The 18,068-nt window shown below is 39.7% G+C and overlaps 1 protein-coding gene across 1 annotated transcript in view; it reads right to left on the bottom strand.

The window, feature by feature from the left end:
- Positions 1-18,068, bottom strand: part of Zswim5 (zinc finger SWIM-type containing 5) — a 115,145-nt gene that overhangs the window by 34,782 nt on the left and 62,295 nt on the right. Inside the window, exon 2 of the mRNA XM_076564859.1 lies at positions 5,053-5,409. Coding sequence (XP_076420974.1) covers positions 5,053-5,409 — 357 coding nt within the window. The remainder of the gene's footprint in view (positions 1-5,052; positions 5,410-18,068) is intronic.

Genomic DNA, 18,068 nt, shown 5'->3' with positions numbered 1-18,068 from the left:
AAGGACAGCCTGGGTTACATGAGACATCTTAACAAATAAACGTATATGTGTTATATTGTATTTCACCATAAAACTATTTCCTAAAGCATAGCAGAGCTGTCGACATGGTGACATGATTTTATAAACTTATATTCATGTTTCCTTCATATCTGGGCTTACCTCAGCAAAACTGATTAAAACACAGCTGGAGTTATTCACATGGACCTCTTTCCTAAAAGTCTGTTGGCTCCTTGCTCATATTTCAATCCCTAGCCAAATTCAGATGAATCCTTTATGAGCACAGTGCTGGTAACTGTTAAGACAGTTATTTTGGACATTTTTTGGGATGTTTTAGAACCTAATCGGTAGCTCAGGAAGAAGGAACTGAGATAAATTAGGTTAAGCAGGGGACTGGGTTTCTGGATACTCTGGGCCTAAGGACTGAGGAAAGAATAACAGTGGTCTAGCAGCTGAAGGCAGAGGCAGCTGGATCAATTATCATCCTAGGTGATTCAATTAGGGGATGAAAAAGCAGAATTAGGAACCTATCCTAAGAAGAAAGTTGGCCTTAATCAACTGGCTGCAAGTATGGAATGATATCACCTCTCAGGACTGGAGGAGGTATGAAGAAAAGCAGAGAGCACTCTGGATCCACACGGTCATAGCAGTTCATAACAGTTGTGGAAGAAATCCGGCACATTAAAAATACCTAGTATGCGCCCTACAGAATATCCTGCTAGCATAGGACTAGGTCACTGTAGAATCTTCAAAGTGATTAAAAGTCAAATTTCACCCAAAATATTTTCTAGTTTGCTGCTGGGTAAAGAAAAAGGAAAGGAAAGGATTGCCGGGCGGTGGTGGCGCACGCCTTTAATCCCTGCAGAGCCAGGCGGATCTCTGTGAGTTCGAGGCCAGCCTGGACTACCAAGTGAGTCCCAGGAAAGGCGCAAAGCTACACAGAGAAACCCTGTCTCGAAAAACCAAAAAAAAAAAAAAAAAAAAAAAAAAAGGAAAGGAAAAGAAAAGAGAGTAAGGCAACATTTAGGTAAGATACAATAGAAAATCAGTGTTAAGACTAGACAGTCATCTGAAAAAGAGCCAAGAGGCCCCACGTGTGTGTGTGTGAGAGAGAGAGGGGGGGGGTGGTCCTCCAGTGTTGATAAGGATGGCTTCAATTTTTTGACAAGGTTGGCTTTGAACTCTGGATCCTCCTTGGAATTACTTGGGTGTGTAGCATCATGCCCAGAACCACAAAATATTTAATAAGGCAGTTTCATTTGTTTTTAAAGATTTATTTATTCATTTATGTACATGGGTGTATTGTCTATATGTATGTCTGCATATAAGAAGAAAGCATCAGATTCCATGGGACTACAATTATAGATGGTTGTGAGCTGCCATGTGGGTCCTGGAAATTGACTTGGGTCCTTTGGAAGTGCAGAAAGTGCTCTTAACCACTGAGCCATCTCTCTAACCACAACAGTTTCATTTATTAAACATTTAGCCAGGTGCAGTGACACGTGCCTCTAATCCTAGCAACTTTTGAGGCTAGGGAAGGAGGATCTCTTTGTTGAGTTCTATCTGGCTTGAGCAATACAGTGAGATCTTAGTTGAAAAACAAACTAAAACAGAGCAAGCACTATATACCAAGAGCCTAATGTGTAGCAGAATTAGTGTCAAATACTGGATATAGTGATAAACAAAACTGATATAGTTCCTGTCCTCTTGGAGGCTCTGGAATAGTTGGAGAGAAGGGGGATAAACAAATAATCATATGCATATTTTTCCTGTTATGCTGGAGATTGAACCCAGAGCCTTGTACATACTAGCAAGAACTACTTCCCCAGTTCTTTACACACACAAAGTTTCATGTGGAAAGAGAAGCCACAGTAGGCTTTTAAAAAAAAGACCCTGGAGGAGTGAATGGGAGTCTGCCTGGCACAGAGTAAGGGAAATACCGAGTTTACTTTTGTTCAAGACAGCATGAAGTCATAAACTACACTGTAACTGAATACAACTGTAATAGAAGAGAAGACGACATTCTCTCAAGGGAATCTCATGTAAAAATGTAAGCAATAGCCAGTTCATGCACTGTTTGGTTGGCCAAAGAAATGTGGACTTTTTCCTAATAACAATAAGAGACAAATGAAGAATTTTAAATAAGAAATAGAGCTGGGCAGTGGTGATGCAGATCTTTAATCCCAGCACTTGGGAGACAGAGGCAGGAGGATCTCTGTGAGTTCGAGGTCAGCCTGGTCTACAGAGTGAGTTCCAGGACAGCTAGGAGTACACAGAGAAACCCTGTCTCAGAAACCAACCCCCCCCCAAAAAAAGAAGGAAATGGTGTGGGCAGGTGTAGTGGCATATGCCTTTAAACCCAGTATTTGGGAGGCAGAGGCAGACAGAGCTCTCTGAGTTCAAGACCAGCAGCATGGTCTACATAGTGAGTTCTAGGACAGCCAGAGCTACAAAGTAAGATCCTATCTCAAAAACAAACAAAACAAAACAAAAAGAAATGGTGTGACAATATCCGTAGTTATAGAAAAATCACTTGGGCTGGCCCTGCGGAGGACAGAATAAAGGGGAACAATGTATCTATCTAGGTGGAAGATCATAATGGTTTAATTTAGAGTGATGGTGCTATAGAAATTAAAATCATGAAATATTTAAGATGACAGACTTTGCAGTGGAATACATGTAGAAAGAAAAGATGTTAGAGATAAATACAGGTTTGTGGTGTCTACAGCATAGTGCTAATCGTTAAGATGGTGACTAAGCAGAAGAATGAGCAAGTCTGAGGAAGTTAACTCTAGCCAGTATGCAGCTCAGTGGTAGAACACTTGCCTAACACATGGAAGGCCTTCAGTCCAATCCCTGGTATCAACCAAAATTAAAAAGGTAAGGGAATGTAGACTGTAAATTCACATTTGGATCCACTGATCTTAGGATGTCTCTGTGATATAAAAGTCAGGTAGATATACACAATACACACAAGTGCTAGACTGGAAAAATGAATCTGTGAATCATGATAAACAGATGATAGATGAAGTCAAGGGGATAGCTGAAATTGTCTATAGAGAGCCCATAAAATGAGAAAAAAAAAAGATTAAATAAGAAATGCCCACATTCAAAGGTCAGATAGAGGAGGGTAAGTATTTAAAAGTAAGTGAGCAGAACCATTTCAACTAGGTAAGCAACACCTGGAGTCATTAGCTGTCCACTAACTCAGTGTCCAACTTGATTGATTTAAAATTAAGTTACATTAAATTAAAATGTTCTTATATAAGTTTATTGGTTTGGATATTTGAGCCTTCTCATAAAAAGAATGAGAATGGGGTGACTTACCTGGTACTGGTAACATGTCAAAGTAAATGACACTTTAGTGAGATAGTCTGGGTTCTATCGGGGCGACAGGAGAAGATAAAATGGAAGGGGTATCTTTTATAAAGTTACTAATCAAGCCACAGTTAAAGGGCAAAATTAGTTAAATAAGAAATATCACGCCATCTCTAATGTAAGATCCTCTGATGGTCTACTATTACCAGTAGGCAAGTCCACTCTGAAGCATTTAGGGAACTGGCTTTTTCTCATGAAGCTTTAAAGGACACATGTCCTAAGGGAGCTTTTAGGTCTGAGGAACAATTTTCTTTCTTTCTTTCTTTCCTTCTTTCTGTCTGTCTCTGTCTCTCTCCCTTGAGTCAGGGCCCATGTAGCTAAAGTTAGCGTTGAACTTGCTGTGACGTGAGGACGACCTTGACTCCTTGATCCTTTTGCTTCCACTTCCCAAGCACTGGGTTGTAGGTGTGGCCACTGTACCAAATCCTTTTGTTCTTAAACATCTTTCTGAATTATAAAAGTAGTATATACTTACTATAGAAATTATACCAAAGCATAAAAATAAACACCTGTAATTCTATCAGTTATAGACTATCACTATTAATATTACAATGACTCTCTTAGTCTTTTGTTCTGTATACACAAGCACATATTTAAGTGTGTGTACATACAATACTGCTTTTTTTGTTTGTTTGCTTTTATGTATATGAGTGCTCTATCTGCATGTATGCCTGCACACAAGAAGAGGGCATCAGATCTCACTGTAGATGACTATGAGCCATCATGTGGTTGTAGGTAACTGAACTCAGGACCTCTGGAAGAGCAGCCCGTACTCTTAACCACTGAGCCATCTCTCCAGCCTGAGTTTTTTTTTTTTTTTAAATTAATTAAATTCTATTTTTAAAAATTAACTAAATTCTATTTTTATTCCAGCTTTAGGGACTGGACTCAGGTCCTTGCACATGCCAGGCCAGCACTCTAACACTGACCTACATCCCCAGATCTTAAATATTTAATACAACATAAATTATGAGAATTATACAATTTATAGTAAAGATTGATGAATTATTACACAGTGATTAAAACTGTGTAACTACCAACCAAGTCAAGAAGCAGAATGCTACCAACTCCTCAGTCCAAACATCTATGGAGTAGAAATGAATTGCTTTAAGAAACTAAGAGTTAGGCCAGGCGGTGGTGGCACACGCCTTTAATCCCAGCACTTGGGAGGCAGAGCCAGGCAGATCTCTGAGTTCGAGGCCAGCTTGGTCTACAGAGCAAGATCCAGGACAGGCACCAAAAAACTCCACGGAGAAACCCTGTCTCGAAAAAGCAAAAAGCAACCCCCCCCCCCAAAAAAAAATAAAGAAAGAAACTAAGAACTAATCATAGTTGTTTAGACAGAATGAACTGATTAAGGTTAAATTACTACAACTGTAGGAAAATTCCAACCTCTTAAAATACAATGAAGCAACAAAGTAGAGGAAAAAGGGTTGCTTTGGTTGGTTGGTTGGTTTTGGTTTTTTTCCAAACAGGATTTCTCTGTGTGGCTCTGGCTGTCCTGGAACTCACTTCGTAGACCAGGCTGGTCTTGAACTCACAGAGATCCCCCTGCCTCTGCCTCCCAAGTGCTGGGATTAAAGGTGTGCACCACCATGCCCAACGAAAAGTGTTGCTTTTAACAGTGGTTGTGGAAAAGGTAATGTTTTTTAAATCAAGAAAATGTTACATAATTACCATTCACTTGGTTGATCTCTGAGTTGGAAGAAAGAATCTCGTCTGCCAGCTTTTGTGCAGTCGGAAGAACTTCGGTGTGGTGTGCTGTGATTAAATATTGAATAAACTTCTGTAGCTGGTCCCTATTCATCTGGAACAGGGTTTCTGAGATAGGAAGACGCAATTTGACTTGGTCTGGTTTACGGATCCTGTAGAGTGAGAGTGCTACCACATGAGCACAGTAGAATATGTCCTTATTCCCACAGCCACAGGTCACCGAAGTGATTTTGCATCGATCAAAACTGATTGCAACTTTGTAAGTCACTGCTGGTTCAGAAGCAGTGGCTGGTTCAGTTACTGTGCCGCTCAGATGGAAGCCTAAAAAAAACAAAGGAAAACATCCTGTTTAGGGAGTAGCAGGAAACTTAAGGGGTTAGTCAATTCACAATTCAGTGAGCATCTCCTATACAGGGAGTAAGATCTGCCTGGATAACCCAAGCTCAGTGAGTGAAGTCAAGTACTGTACTGAAGGAACGCACAATCCAGAAAAACAAGATTCCTTTATCTTGGAGTGAATCTTTTGAACTAATGTAAAATGTTTTTAATATTCATTTGTGCATTTTTTTTCTGGAAGGATAGTTCATAGCTTTCATTACAGTCTCAAATGGTTAATAAAGAAACCCTTAAAAGAATTCTGTAGATTTTGAACTCTAAGTGATGATAAAGACAAGTCCACAAACAACACTAGTACAATCTAGAGGAAAGTGAGTGCTATAGATGAGATGGAAGAAATAATTCCATGAGGAAGAATTGAAAGACCCTAACCCTTCAGGCTTACACCTCCAAGCCCCAGGAGAATAAAGAACTAAAAAGAAAACTAGTTCCAAGGGCAACCTGACTCAGCCATTATTCAACCACCCCTCCACAATGTAACAATGTAAAGAGATCTCTGTTAAGAGATGTGCTCAACTGTGACTGGGATAGTTGCAAGTGTTCCAGGAAGGACCACTGTGACTTTTGTGTAAACTCCACTCCCGCCCTGATAACCCCCCTTGAGGTTTCAGGAAGAGTGTACATGCGGACGTGACTGTACCCATTCTGTGATCAGACCATGATCTTGTGAAACAAAATTGTATGGGAATTGTAATCTTATGGCTTTTGTGGGTTTTTCCTTTAAAAGTACCTATTTGACTACAGTACGATGCGACTCTTGCTCTCTGGAGCTGAGTTTGCCCGACTGTACAGCCGCATTAATAAACACCTCTTGCTGTTGCATCAATCTGGGTTCTTGGGGCGCCCCCTCGAGAAGGTAGTACCCTGGGTCTGGGGTCTATCAGAACCAAAGGAAGAATAAGTATGATTAAGGACATTTCATCCTTAAAAACATACAATTCCAAAATGGTGACCATATGGTAACATCCAAAAAGCAAGAAACCTAAGACACAGGAGAACTTGGTGCAAGTATACCCTATGGTACCACATCCCTGTTTACAAGGCACATAACACCAGTAACTGTTTAATGCAGTACGAATAACTGTTTAATGCAGTACGAATGCTTTATTTATTTTTTGAAACAAGGTGTTGTGTAGCCTAGGACATCTCCAACTTGATATGTAGTCAAGGATGCCCCTGGAATCCTGATCCTGCGGCCTTCACCTCTCTGGGTGGTAGGATACAGGATGTCCCACTACTCCCAGTCTCATGCTTGTGCACCAAGACCTTTATCAACTGAGCTACCTCTTCAGTCGGAACACAGTAGTCTCTGAATGAAAGGAGCAACAGAAACAAGAGCAAACATTGCCCCCAAACCTGGGGAAACCAACTACTTCACCAAGTTTTCTGGTATCCCTGTGACGATTCTTCACTCACATTCTCAATGGCACATGCTGGCAAAACCAAATCAAAACAACCCTATGTATATCATAAAACCACCCTACTTACTAAGTACTCCAATGCCCAAGAACTATAAGCTTTAAAAGTAGTGTCTTTTTACCAGTTATGGATCTTGAAGATGATGGACAGATCGAGGAGAGGCAGTTAAAAACAACATGTAACATTTACCCCACTAGTGGCTCCAGAGGCCACAAAGGCCAACATCCTAATTCTTTCCTATAACAGGCCTGTCTTTTCAATGCAAAGTAATCAGGAATGGTGGACATGTAGAGACTTGTTTTTAAGAGAATACATAAATAGACTGCTGCTCCTATTGTATCACGCCATATACAAGTTTGAAAAACAATTTTTTGGAGGGAGGCAGAGATAGGTAGATCTCTGTGAGTTCAAGGTCAGCCTGGTGTACCTGGAGAGTTTCAGGACAGCCAGGTTACATGGATAGACCCTGTCTCAAACAAAACAAAACAAACCCCCACAACCAAATGAAAAAAAAAAACACAACAAAACTCTTAAATACTTCAGTATTAAGTGTACCCTGAATAAAGCACCAAATACTTTCAAGGAGTTCCTGTTTAGTTTTATAAGTAGTATATTTTTCCCCAAATCACAAGCAAGCTTTGCCATAAAAAAGAAATGTTTTACTTCCCGTTTCTATTCCAATCTGTGATTTTATACTCCTTCTCTAGCAAGCTCTATCTTGTTTAGAAATATAAGAATAAAATCACACACACACACACACACACACACACACACACACACACACACACACACACACCCCTTTAATCCCAGCACTTGGAAGGCAGAGCCAGGCAGATCTCTGTGAGTTCGAGGCCAGCCTGGTCTACAGAGCGAGATCCAGGACAGGCACCAAAACTACACAGAGAAACCTTGTCTTGAAAAACAAAAACAAAACAACAACAAAAAAGAATAAAATCATACCATAGTCCCTTCTACATTACATATCATGATGGCTCTGATATCTCAATTTCTAGGAAAATCACTGGTCTTTTCAAGACACTTTCATGCTATGGCCTCTGAGCAGGGATACCCACTTGTAAGCATGTTACACTTTCTTTACCTTCAACATACACCAAGTATCACTTGGGCAAGAACCAGCAAACCAACAAATCCATGGTGACAGCACATTCCTGTAACTGCACACGGTGCTGGGACACTCCTGTAACTGCACACAGTGCTGGGACACTCCTGTAACTGCACACGGTGATGGTACACTCCTGTGACTGCACACGGTGATGGTACATTCCTGTGACTGCACACGGTGATGGTACACTCCTGTGACTGCACACGGTGATGGTACACTCCTGTGACTGCACATGGTAGTGGGGCATTCTTAGAACTGTACACGGCGACGGCACATTCCTGTGACTGCAGCACTTGCAGTCACAATAGGAGGATCATGAGTTTGGGGCTCGCTTGGGCTACATAGACATAGCAAGACTTTGTCTCAAAAAACAAAAACTAAAACCATCAAAATGTCCTCACAGGGAATGAACAACCAAGTGTCTGGAAGAAGTACTTGCTAGAATTTGCTGTGCTCCAATACGAACCAAACACGATTTGTTAAAAACCCATGCCTGGCTTGTGACTTACACCAGGTGTGGTTCTCCTGCCTATTATAATGACAGCACAAGAAGTAGTAGAAATGGTCTGAAGATGTCCCTCAACATTGTTCTCATCATTAAAAAAGCTGAAGAAGCTGGGTGGTAGTGGTGCACGCCTTTCATCCCAGCACTTGGGAGGCTGAGGCAAGTGGATCTCTGAGTTTGGGGCCAGCCTGGTTCCAGGACAGCCAAGGCTACACAAAGAAATCCTGCCTTGAAAAATAAAAAAGCTGGAGAGTCCACGAAACAGACTGAACTCAACCTTGAATTAAATAGAAAGTACTAAAGACATTTTTTTCCATTTGGACATATAAATATATACCATAATATAATAATAGATTATATTGTATAAATGTGGTGAAATTTCTTTTTTTTCAAATAAGGAAAATCCTATATTCTATACTGCTTAGCTCAAATATCACTTTGCATTAGACCTCTTGGTACCTCAAGTTGTTGAATCATTAAATGAAAAAGCTTTAGCATTTATGCCTGTGGAGCTTATATTCTAGCTTACAAGATTTTATCCAGAATCAAATAATAAAGACCTAAGAAATAATCATTTCATTGATTGCCCATAACAGTTATGTAATTTGCATGATTATAGACATAAGAACAAAAACTTAAATGACCATAATTTCTGAAATATCTTGGGCTTTAAAAATTAGGAATAGTAGATTTATAGTGATCCTTTCAAATCAGTGTACATTCCAAATACAGCCAATTGCTTAGTAACCCCCTCTTTAACTGCCAGTGCTAGGGACCGAATCCAGAGCTTTAATGCACCCTACCATTTATTGATCAATAAAGAATTTTTAAACAGTAACACTTTCTGAACATAAACACATGCTGGGCATTTTCTTTTGTTTTTAATTTTTATTTAGTCTCTCTCTCTCTCTCTCTCTCTCTCTCTCTCTCTCTCTCTCTCTCTCTCTGTGTGTGTGTGTGTGTGTGTGTGTGTGTGTGTGTGTGTGTGTGATTGGAGGAGATGTCATAGTCCTGTGTGATCAGAGTAGAGCTCTTTGGAGTCAGTTCTCTCCTTCCACCTTTCCACCTTTATGGGCTTTGGGCATTGAACCCAGGTCCTCAGCTTTCATGGCATGTGCTATACCTGCTGAGCCATCTTTCCAGCCTATTCCCCTTTTATTGAAACTTCCACGCTATCTTGTATTTCTGGTGCCTAATATAGAAACTAGCATAGAATGAACATTTATAGAAATAATGTTTACTGACTACGACAGTTTTATATCCTTTAATGTCTCTCCACTGATCACAAGACAGTGTATCATGTGTTGGCTTCTCTTTCAGTCTCTTCAGACTTGCTCAGTACACCACCACAACAAACTTACTGAGGGATTCTTTACCATGGCAGGGTTTCTCCATTTTCTTTGCCTTTATGCTTTGGATGTGAGATTCCCTATACCAGCATGACCTTCTCACCCCTCCTCATTCTGGATTCTCAACTCACATGATATTTACTCTAAGAGTCTTCCCTATGTCTTCGGACACATAGCTTTTTCAGGGCTCTCATTTTCATTAGTTTTATCTATTTGAGCAAATGACTATCAGTGTAATTAAGAGTTTCATGTTTGTCTTCTCCCTTTAGATTGTGAACTCCTTGTAAACAAGAATTTGTTTTCATCTTTATATTTTCAACTGGCATATTGTAAAGGCTTAATATGTATCTGTTTATAGATGAATGAATAAATGAACTCTAAATTTAATCTTTACATATTCATATCTGTAATTCCTAGAGAATTATGTTTATAAAATTCTTGATTTTGTGATTAAAATATATCAGTAAATTAAACAATTTTACTGGGATAGTGAACAGAGTAACAAGAATTTACATACAACGTTAACTGACAGTCTTCCTGTCTCAGGGCAGCTGTTGTTGAAGCTGCACTGGCTGCAGAGATGACATCTACCAGCCCTTTTGGATGCTCTCCCCAGAGTCATGTGTCTGAAGTATGAGGATGCAATTTTCAGAGCCAGTGATACATCCTGTCTTGAATGTGGCCTGGTTGTAGGTGCCTAGGTTATCAATGCAGGATGTGAGCGGAAAATTTTCAGCAATGAAAAAGCCAGCAAAAGATTCATCTCCAGCTGGAGGTTCTCAGACTCTCCTGAGTGATGGATGTTTGTCATGACTGGAAAGGGAACAGGAGCTGCAAGTTTTGATGAGTTTGGCAATTCTAAGCATCAGAATAAGAGAATAATGAGGAGCTCTAGACAAGCAATGACAAACTCATTCAAGGAAATCACCACATGACAGACAGAAGCAACCTTTCTTGAATTACAGTGGATGGAACAAATACTTTATTCAAGCAAATCTATGAGGGAAAGAGCTGATGCCACTGTAACTTCTGTTTGTCTGTATGCCGCCTGTAGACAAGAAGGGTTTAACTCAAGCCATTAAAGATGTAGGTTCCATAGCATCTTTCTACGAAAGAGACTGGTCGGTGTTTTAAACTGAGAAAGCTTTAGAAAGCAGAGTGGATCTTAACTGGAATGGAGGGCTTACTTCACTTCCAGATGGCAACTATATACTGAGCCTGCAAGGCTGTGGAACTGGACAGGAGTCCCATTTCTGTGGCCTCCACAGATATTTACATGACTTTGCAGCGAGCAGCCAAAAAGAGAACCCCAAAAAGAAAGTGGAGACATTGATAGTGTTGCTGGTGTTACAACTACAGTCCTACTGACTAATCTATCTTCCTTAAGCCCCTTCAAATTTGATAACCCACTGGACATAATATGGATAACCCATAGCTATAAATTGAGGCAGCTACCGACACACTCTTATGTACATAAAAGCTTTGCCTATTGTACACAGCCTGTACACAGTGCTGGTTGAACCTTTAGCGAAGAAAAAAAAAGAGATGGAGTATATTCCAGGCTAAGAATTATTACTTAGTGTTTTGTATATATATTAGTAAAACATACTTAGTGATTTAAAATTCCTATTGAATTTGCTTTTTTTCTGTAATGATTTAGAGACTGTATTTTAGAACATATTTGAAATTATATAATTCTCAAATAAAATGTTTTAAAAACAATTTATATAGAAGTTAATAATATTGATATAACAATATTCTTTTCTATAATTCATACCTTAAATAGATAGCTGTTAGTTTTTGCTGGTTTTTATAACCTTTAATTTTTTTTTTTTTTGAGACAGGGTCTTGTTGTAGTTCAAACTGGCTTTGAATTCAGACCAATCCTCCTGTTTCAGTCTCTTGAATGCTAAGATTTCAGGCATGTACCACCATATCTGACTGTTTTAAAAAATATAGAACACAGGTGGTGGTGAGGCACACCTTTAATCCCAGCACTTGGGAGGTAGAGCCAGGCGGATCTCTGTGAGTTCAAGGCCAGCCTGGGCTACCAAGTGAGTTCCAGGAAAGGCGCAAAGCTACGCAGAGAAACCTTTTCTCGAAAAACCATAAATAAATAAATAAATAAATAAATAAATAAATAAATAAATAAATAAATAAATAACAAATATAGAGCACGAAGGCTGGCAAGATAGCTCAGCAGGTTAAAAAGTCTTTGTTGTGCAAGCCTAATGATAGAGTTCAATCCCCAGATTCCATACTGGACAGAGAGAACCAACTAACTCCTGAGGGCTGTATTCTGACCCTCACATGGTGCTATGACATGTGCATTTCCACATTTTCTCTCTCTCCTTCTCTCCCTCCCCGCTCCTCCCACAATTATCTATCTATCTATTTATCTGTCTATCATCTAGCTATCAAGACAGGGTCTCATTATATAGCTCTGGCTGTCCTGGAACTCACTATGTAGACCAGGTTGGCTTCAAACTCAGAGATCTGCCTGTCTCTGCTCTTCAAGTGCTGGCATTAAAGGTGTGCAATACTATGCCTGGCTCAATAATTTTTTATTAGTAAAAACAAGCTATTTTATTAGCTAACACTTAGTCCTTACATGCTAGACAGTATATTTTAATTGTTTTCTATATGTTAACTAGTTAGGTCCTCAGAACAATGTAATGTCTGCTCTTTTTCCTTTCAGTAAGAAAGCTGAAGCGCAGAAAAATAAAGAAGTCATTCAACATCATCCAACCTTCTTGAGCACAGGCAATCTAGTTCCACAACCTGTACTGTTAGCCATGATAAAGTGAGTATGACACGACTGGATCTGATAGATGCATCCAAAACTTTATAAAAGTAATTAGCAAGCATAATTCTACAAAGACAAGAGTCCTCCGTTAATGACAAGTCAGTAAACTCTGACATCTGCCTGGTTTCCTGGGCAACTGCTCGATGCAAACGTAACTATCAAGTGCTCCGCAGCAGTCTCACAGGAGGAGCGAGACGGACTCATGAACACAAGACAGCGTCTCACCATGGCACGCGAATCATCTGCGGGGAGTTCTAAAGGAACACTTCTCTGCACAGCCCTCTGACACCATTCAAAGGCCTTTGTGTTTCTGAGTGTAAGAAAAGCCCCAGCAAAGCCTGGGCAATTAGAACCACTTTACTCGCTGCTCTTTTGATTCCCAAGGCCTCTAGGCAGGTGCTAAGGCAGGAAAACCAATACCGATTCAGCCGACAGCAGGAGTGCTGGGATTACTAAAAGGGTTTTATATATATATATATATATATATATATATATATATATATATATATATAATTTGTTTACTTATATTTATTGCATATACGTGTGTGTATGTGTATATGCCTATGGGTGCATACAAACTCGGGTTCTCAGACTTGGCAGGCACCTTTACGGGCTGAGCCATCTTGCTGGTTCAAGAACACTTTTTCTTTTTCTTTTCTTTCGTTCCTTTTTTTTTTTTTTTTTCCAGGCAGGGTTTCTCTATGTAGCCCTTGCTGTTGTGAAACTCAATATGTACATCAGGCTGGCCTTGAACTCAGAGATCTGCCTGCCTCTGCATTCTGAGAACTATTCTTAAACTGGGCATGGTAGCACATGTCTTTAATCCCAGCACTGGGGAGGCAGAGTTACTTTCTTTTTTAATCTGTGACCTAGAAACATAGTAGCCACGAGAACTCTTAAACCCCCTCCCCCCTCCAAGAATAACATTTACAAAATAACTAGTTTCCATCTTAGAAAACTTAACTCCCAAATTTAGGCGCTAATGTCCAAACAAGAGCACTGGAGCAGCTCCAAAGAGGAACAGTCAAACACAAACAAAGCGGGAGTCAGTGCCTGAGTTATGATTCCAACAGCCCTCAATTCCTCTTTGCCTCAGTTTCTTAATTATGCAAATAGACAATGCTTAATCAGATTCATGTGAAAGTGCTTTGTAAAGAACACATTTCCCCCAAACACCTCTCAATAACAATCTCAACTAGCCTGGGCCAGGGCCTATATAAATTCCCAGGAAGCAGATGGCGCCCACATAGTGGATCAGGGTGTGGAAGATAAAATGAGGGGCAGTATTGTTATTCAGGAATACAAATGACGCTGCCCCGTTACTCTGAAAGCTACTTGGTCTGTTTGTATTAGAGAGGTCACCCTAAGCTTCTCAGAGCAGCTGAGTAAGCTGAAGGGCCCTTCTTGCTGCCATCTGCTCCCTTCCCAGACTCCTCTGGCAAATCAAGAGGTTTCCTTATATTAACCTCTAAAGAACAGCTATGGCCCCTTTCTCAGCATCAGCCTTAGAAGGCAGCAGTCTCTGCTCTCAGTACTAGCAACCAGAGTTAAAGAACAAAGCCTCCCAAGTCCAGGCATTCACTTCTAGACATAACCTTACATCACCCAGTTTTCCAGTTGTTGTTTTTTTTTTTTAACTTGCAATCCTATAAGGGAATTAAGTTTATGTTTTTAAAGTTTCCGTTTTTTTAAACATTATTTTAGAAATATTTCATGTTAAAAAGAAAACACAAATTTCTCTGGAAAATTCATTTAGATATCTAACATACAGAAAATACAATCACCTTAAAGCAGTAATTTCACCAGGCATGATGGCACATACCTGTAATCCCTGCAGTACTTGGGACATGGAGACAAGTGAATCAGAAGTTCAAAGTCATTGTCACCATCAGCTACATAGTACATTTGAAACTAGCCTGTGCTTCATGAGACCTTGTCTCAAAACAAAAACAACAACATAAACACATCATATAGTAATTTTATGTTCCTGATAACCACTTTATGGTGCAAGAGCAAGTTATCTTGTATACTGGTGGGTAACCAAGCAATTTGGAACTATATATCAGTAATCTCTTTGATGCACAGGTTTTAAAGAAACTATCAGCCACCTCAAATAGCTCTCTGAAAAAACGGTGTGCACAGGATCTGCACCAGGTCCTCTGCATATGTATAAAGTCTCATGGGATTCCTGACTATATGAATAAGTGGGTTTCTGATTCTTGTGCCTTTTCTCCAGCCCTTTTCCTTCTGTTTGCCTTGTCCAACTCCAATGTGATGGTTTTTACTTTACCTTTTTTTTTTTTTTTTTTTTTTAGGTTTTTTCAAGACAAGGCTTCTCTGTGTAGTTTTGGTGCCTGTCCTGTAACTCACTCTGTAGACCAGGTTGGCCTTGAACACATAGGATCCACCTGGCTCTGCCTCCTGAGTACTGGGTTATTTTATCTTCTTATATTTTACTTTGTTGCATTTTCTTATTATTTCTTAAAAGCCTGTTCTTTTCTAATGAGATACCGAAAGGATCCTGATGGGGGGAGGTGGGGGGAACTGGGAGGAGTAGAGGGAGGAGAAACCATAATCAGGATATATTATGTGAGAAAAAGAATCTATTTTCAATTAAAGGAAAAAACCCATCATGCCCATGTACAAGGTATATACGTTGCCAAAATAGGTGTTATAGTCCAACTTGGGTTCTGTGTGCATATATGTATATCACACATATACATACACACACATACCAGGACAGGCTGGCCTCAAACTCCCTATATAACTCAGGAAGATCTTGAACTTGTATGCGTATGCAAGACAGACAGGCAGACAGACACACGTACACACACACCAGGCTGGCCTCAAACTCCCTAGGCAGCTGAGGAAGATCTTCTGATCCTCCTGCCTCTACCTCCTAAGTGCTGGGATTACATGTATGTGCCACCATGCTCTGTCCATTCAGTGCTGCAAATAGAATCCAGGGGTTTGTGTATGCTAGTAAGCATTTTACCAACTGAACTACATGTTCAGGCCCCTACCTAGGTTCTTAATTCAAACAAAGACAAAGGCAACATATAATTGTAATCTTATTTCATAAACTACCATGCTCCATTCAGGAGTCTGCATCAATAGGGTAGAGGGTATTAAAAAAAACCCTGCTTTTCAAAAGGAAAACAATATACATAGCTATTTTTGACTGACCACAATATTGAATGATCAAATGTCTTTTTGAGTCTTCAAAATAGTATTCAGATTTGTTTATGTATTTTTGAGACAGCACTTCTCTATGTAGCCTTGGCTATCTTGGAACTTACTCAGGAGGCAGAGGCAGGCGGATCTCTGTGAGTTCGAGGCCAACCTGCTCGGATTAAAGGTGTGTGCCACCACCTCCTGGCCAGATTTATTTTTTGATACATATTTATTACATATTTGTGAATGTTTTGTTTCAGGTATGTGTGTGGCTGGTGCAATGGTGTTCAGGAGAGGGTGTCTGATCTCCTGGAACAGGAGTTATAGATGGCTGTGAGCCATCATGTAGGTGCTGGGAACTGAACTCAAGTCCTCTGTAAGAACAGTTCATGCCCTTAACTACTGGGCCAGCTCTACAGCCCTCAGATTTATCTTTAAACCAGTATATTTACTTAAAAGCTAAGTGTCTGATGCACACCTATAATCAGTGTTGAGCCTATGGCAGGAGGATCCTGCATCAGAGACCAGTTTGGGCTCTATTGTGAGACTCTATCTCAAACAAAAGAAAACTCACAGAAACTATTTTCTGTGGGGAAAAGAAGTTCCTTCAGGTGGATATGATCAAGATACATTTATGCATCTATGAAATTGTTGAAGAATAAATAGAAGATTTAAAAAAAGATTTCTTGTTACTTCTTTGAGATTGTGTATACTGAATTAAGTCACCAAAATATACTACAATTATATTTAAATGAAATATATATAATGTGTGTATGTGTTTAGAACAGTGTCTGCCATACCAGTGTACTAAAAATGTTATCATTTTAATGTTCTGACAATACTCTAGCTGCTCCCCTTATTTTCATCTCATTTCAAGAACTCCTTATTTCATGCAGATTCTAGCCTCAAATTATCTTTAAAAAAAGTCTATGCATAAGCATCATATGAATTTTAATTAAGTTCTTATGAAATAAAAGCATAATTTTCAGATGATCTTAACCCTCATCTTTTCTAAACTCCATGACATTTCATTTCCAATATGGCCTTTTTAATATGGAGATGAATGCAAACCCCACATCACATTCTTCATTTAAGGATTTCATACATGGTAAGAACAACATTCCTAACATGTATAGCATTTTGGTCAGGGCCTCATAGCACCCTTTGGCTCTCTAGTCTTTTGTTCCATCTCACAAATTGACCTGTGTGGGGTAGCAAGAATGTCAACACAAATTCAATTGGGACAATCCTTTTCATTCTGTTAGAAACTGGAGCAAAATCACTTTTTATACTGTGTATAGTAACCTGATTCCAAACAAAAAACCACCCAGATAAAAGGCATTCTCTAAGTTTTTATAGGGGTTCTAAATGCATTCACATCATTTGGATATGAGCAGTTCTTCACAAGAAAAATCTTGAGTGTTAGCAATTCTTCTGAGTCAAAATTATAGCACTCCACAATCCCATCAACTGGCCAGCAACTCCTTACCTTCTCTCGCATGGCTTTTTAAAAAATTAAATAATTAATTAATCTTACAGGAATGCCTTGCTGCTCTAACCTCAACAGCAGTGGTTCTCAACCTAGGGGTCGAATATGAGATATCCTGCATATCAGATATTTACATTATGATTCATAACAGTAGCAAAATTACAGTTATGAAGTAATAACAAAAATAATTTTATGGTTGGGGATCACCATTGTATCGGGATTTCTTTGGGGCCACCAACCAGCTCACAAATCATGACATGGAGACTTTTTTTTTTTAAAGATTTATTTATCTATTTATTTATTATGTATACAGAAGAGGGCACCAGATCTCATTACAGATGGTTGTGAGCCACCATGTGGTTGCTGGGAATTGAACTCATGACCTCTGGAAGAGCAGTCGGTGCTCTTAACCTCTGAGCCATCTCTCCGGCCCCCGACATGGAGACTTCTTATTAGTTATGAATGCTCGGTCTTATCTTATGCTTGTCCCACTGGCTCTTATAACTTAACTTGTTTCTCTTCATCTGTTTTGCCTCAGGGATTTTTACCTTTCTTTCATTCTGTATGTCCTACTCCATGTCTGGCTGGCTGGGAGCTGCCTGGCTGGCTGGCCCCAGGCATATCTATCTATCTCTATCTCTCTCTCTCTCTCTCTCTCTCTCTCTCTCTCTCTCTCTCTCTCTCTCTCTCTCTCTCTCTCTCTCTCCTCATACTTACTC

The sequence above is a fragment of the Peromyscus maniculatus genome, chromosome 2 (assembly GCF_049852395.1).
Source record: "Peromyscus maniculatus bairdii isolate BWxNUB_F1_BW_parent chromosome 2, HU_Pman_BW_mat_3.1, whole genome shotgun sequence".
In the NCBI taxonomy this organism is placed as follows: Eukaryota; Metazoa; Chordata; class Mammalia; order Rodentia; family Cricetidae; genus Peromyscus; species Peromyscus maniculatus.
Note: the sequence above shows the minus strand (reverse complement) of the source record. Positions and strands in the feature narration are given on the sequence as shown.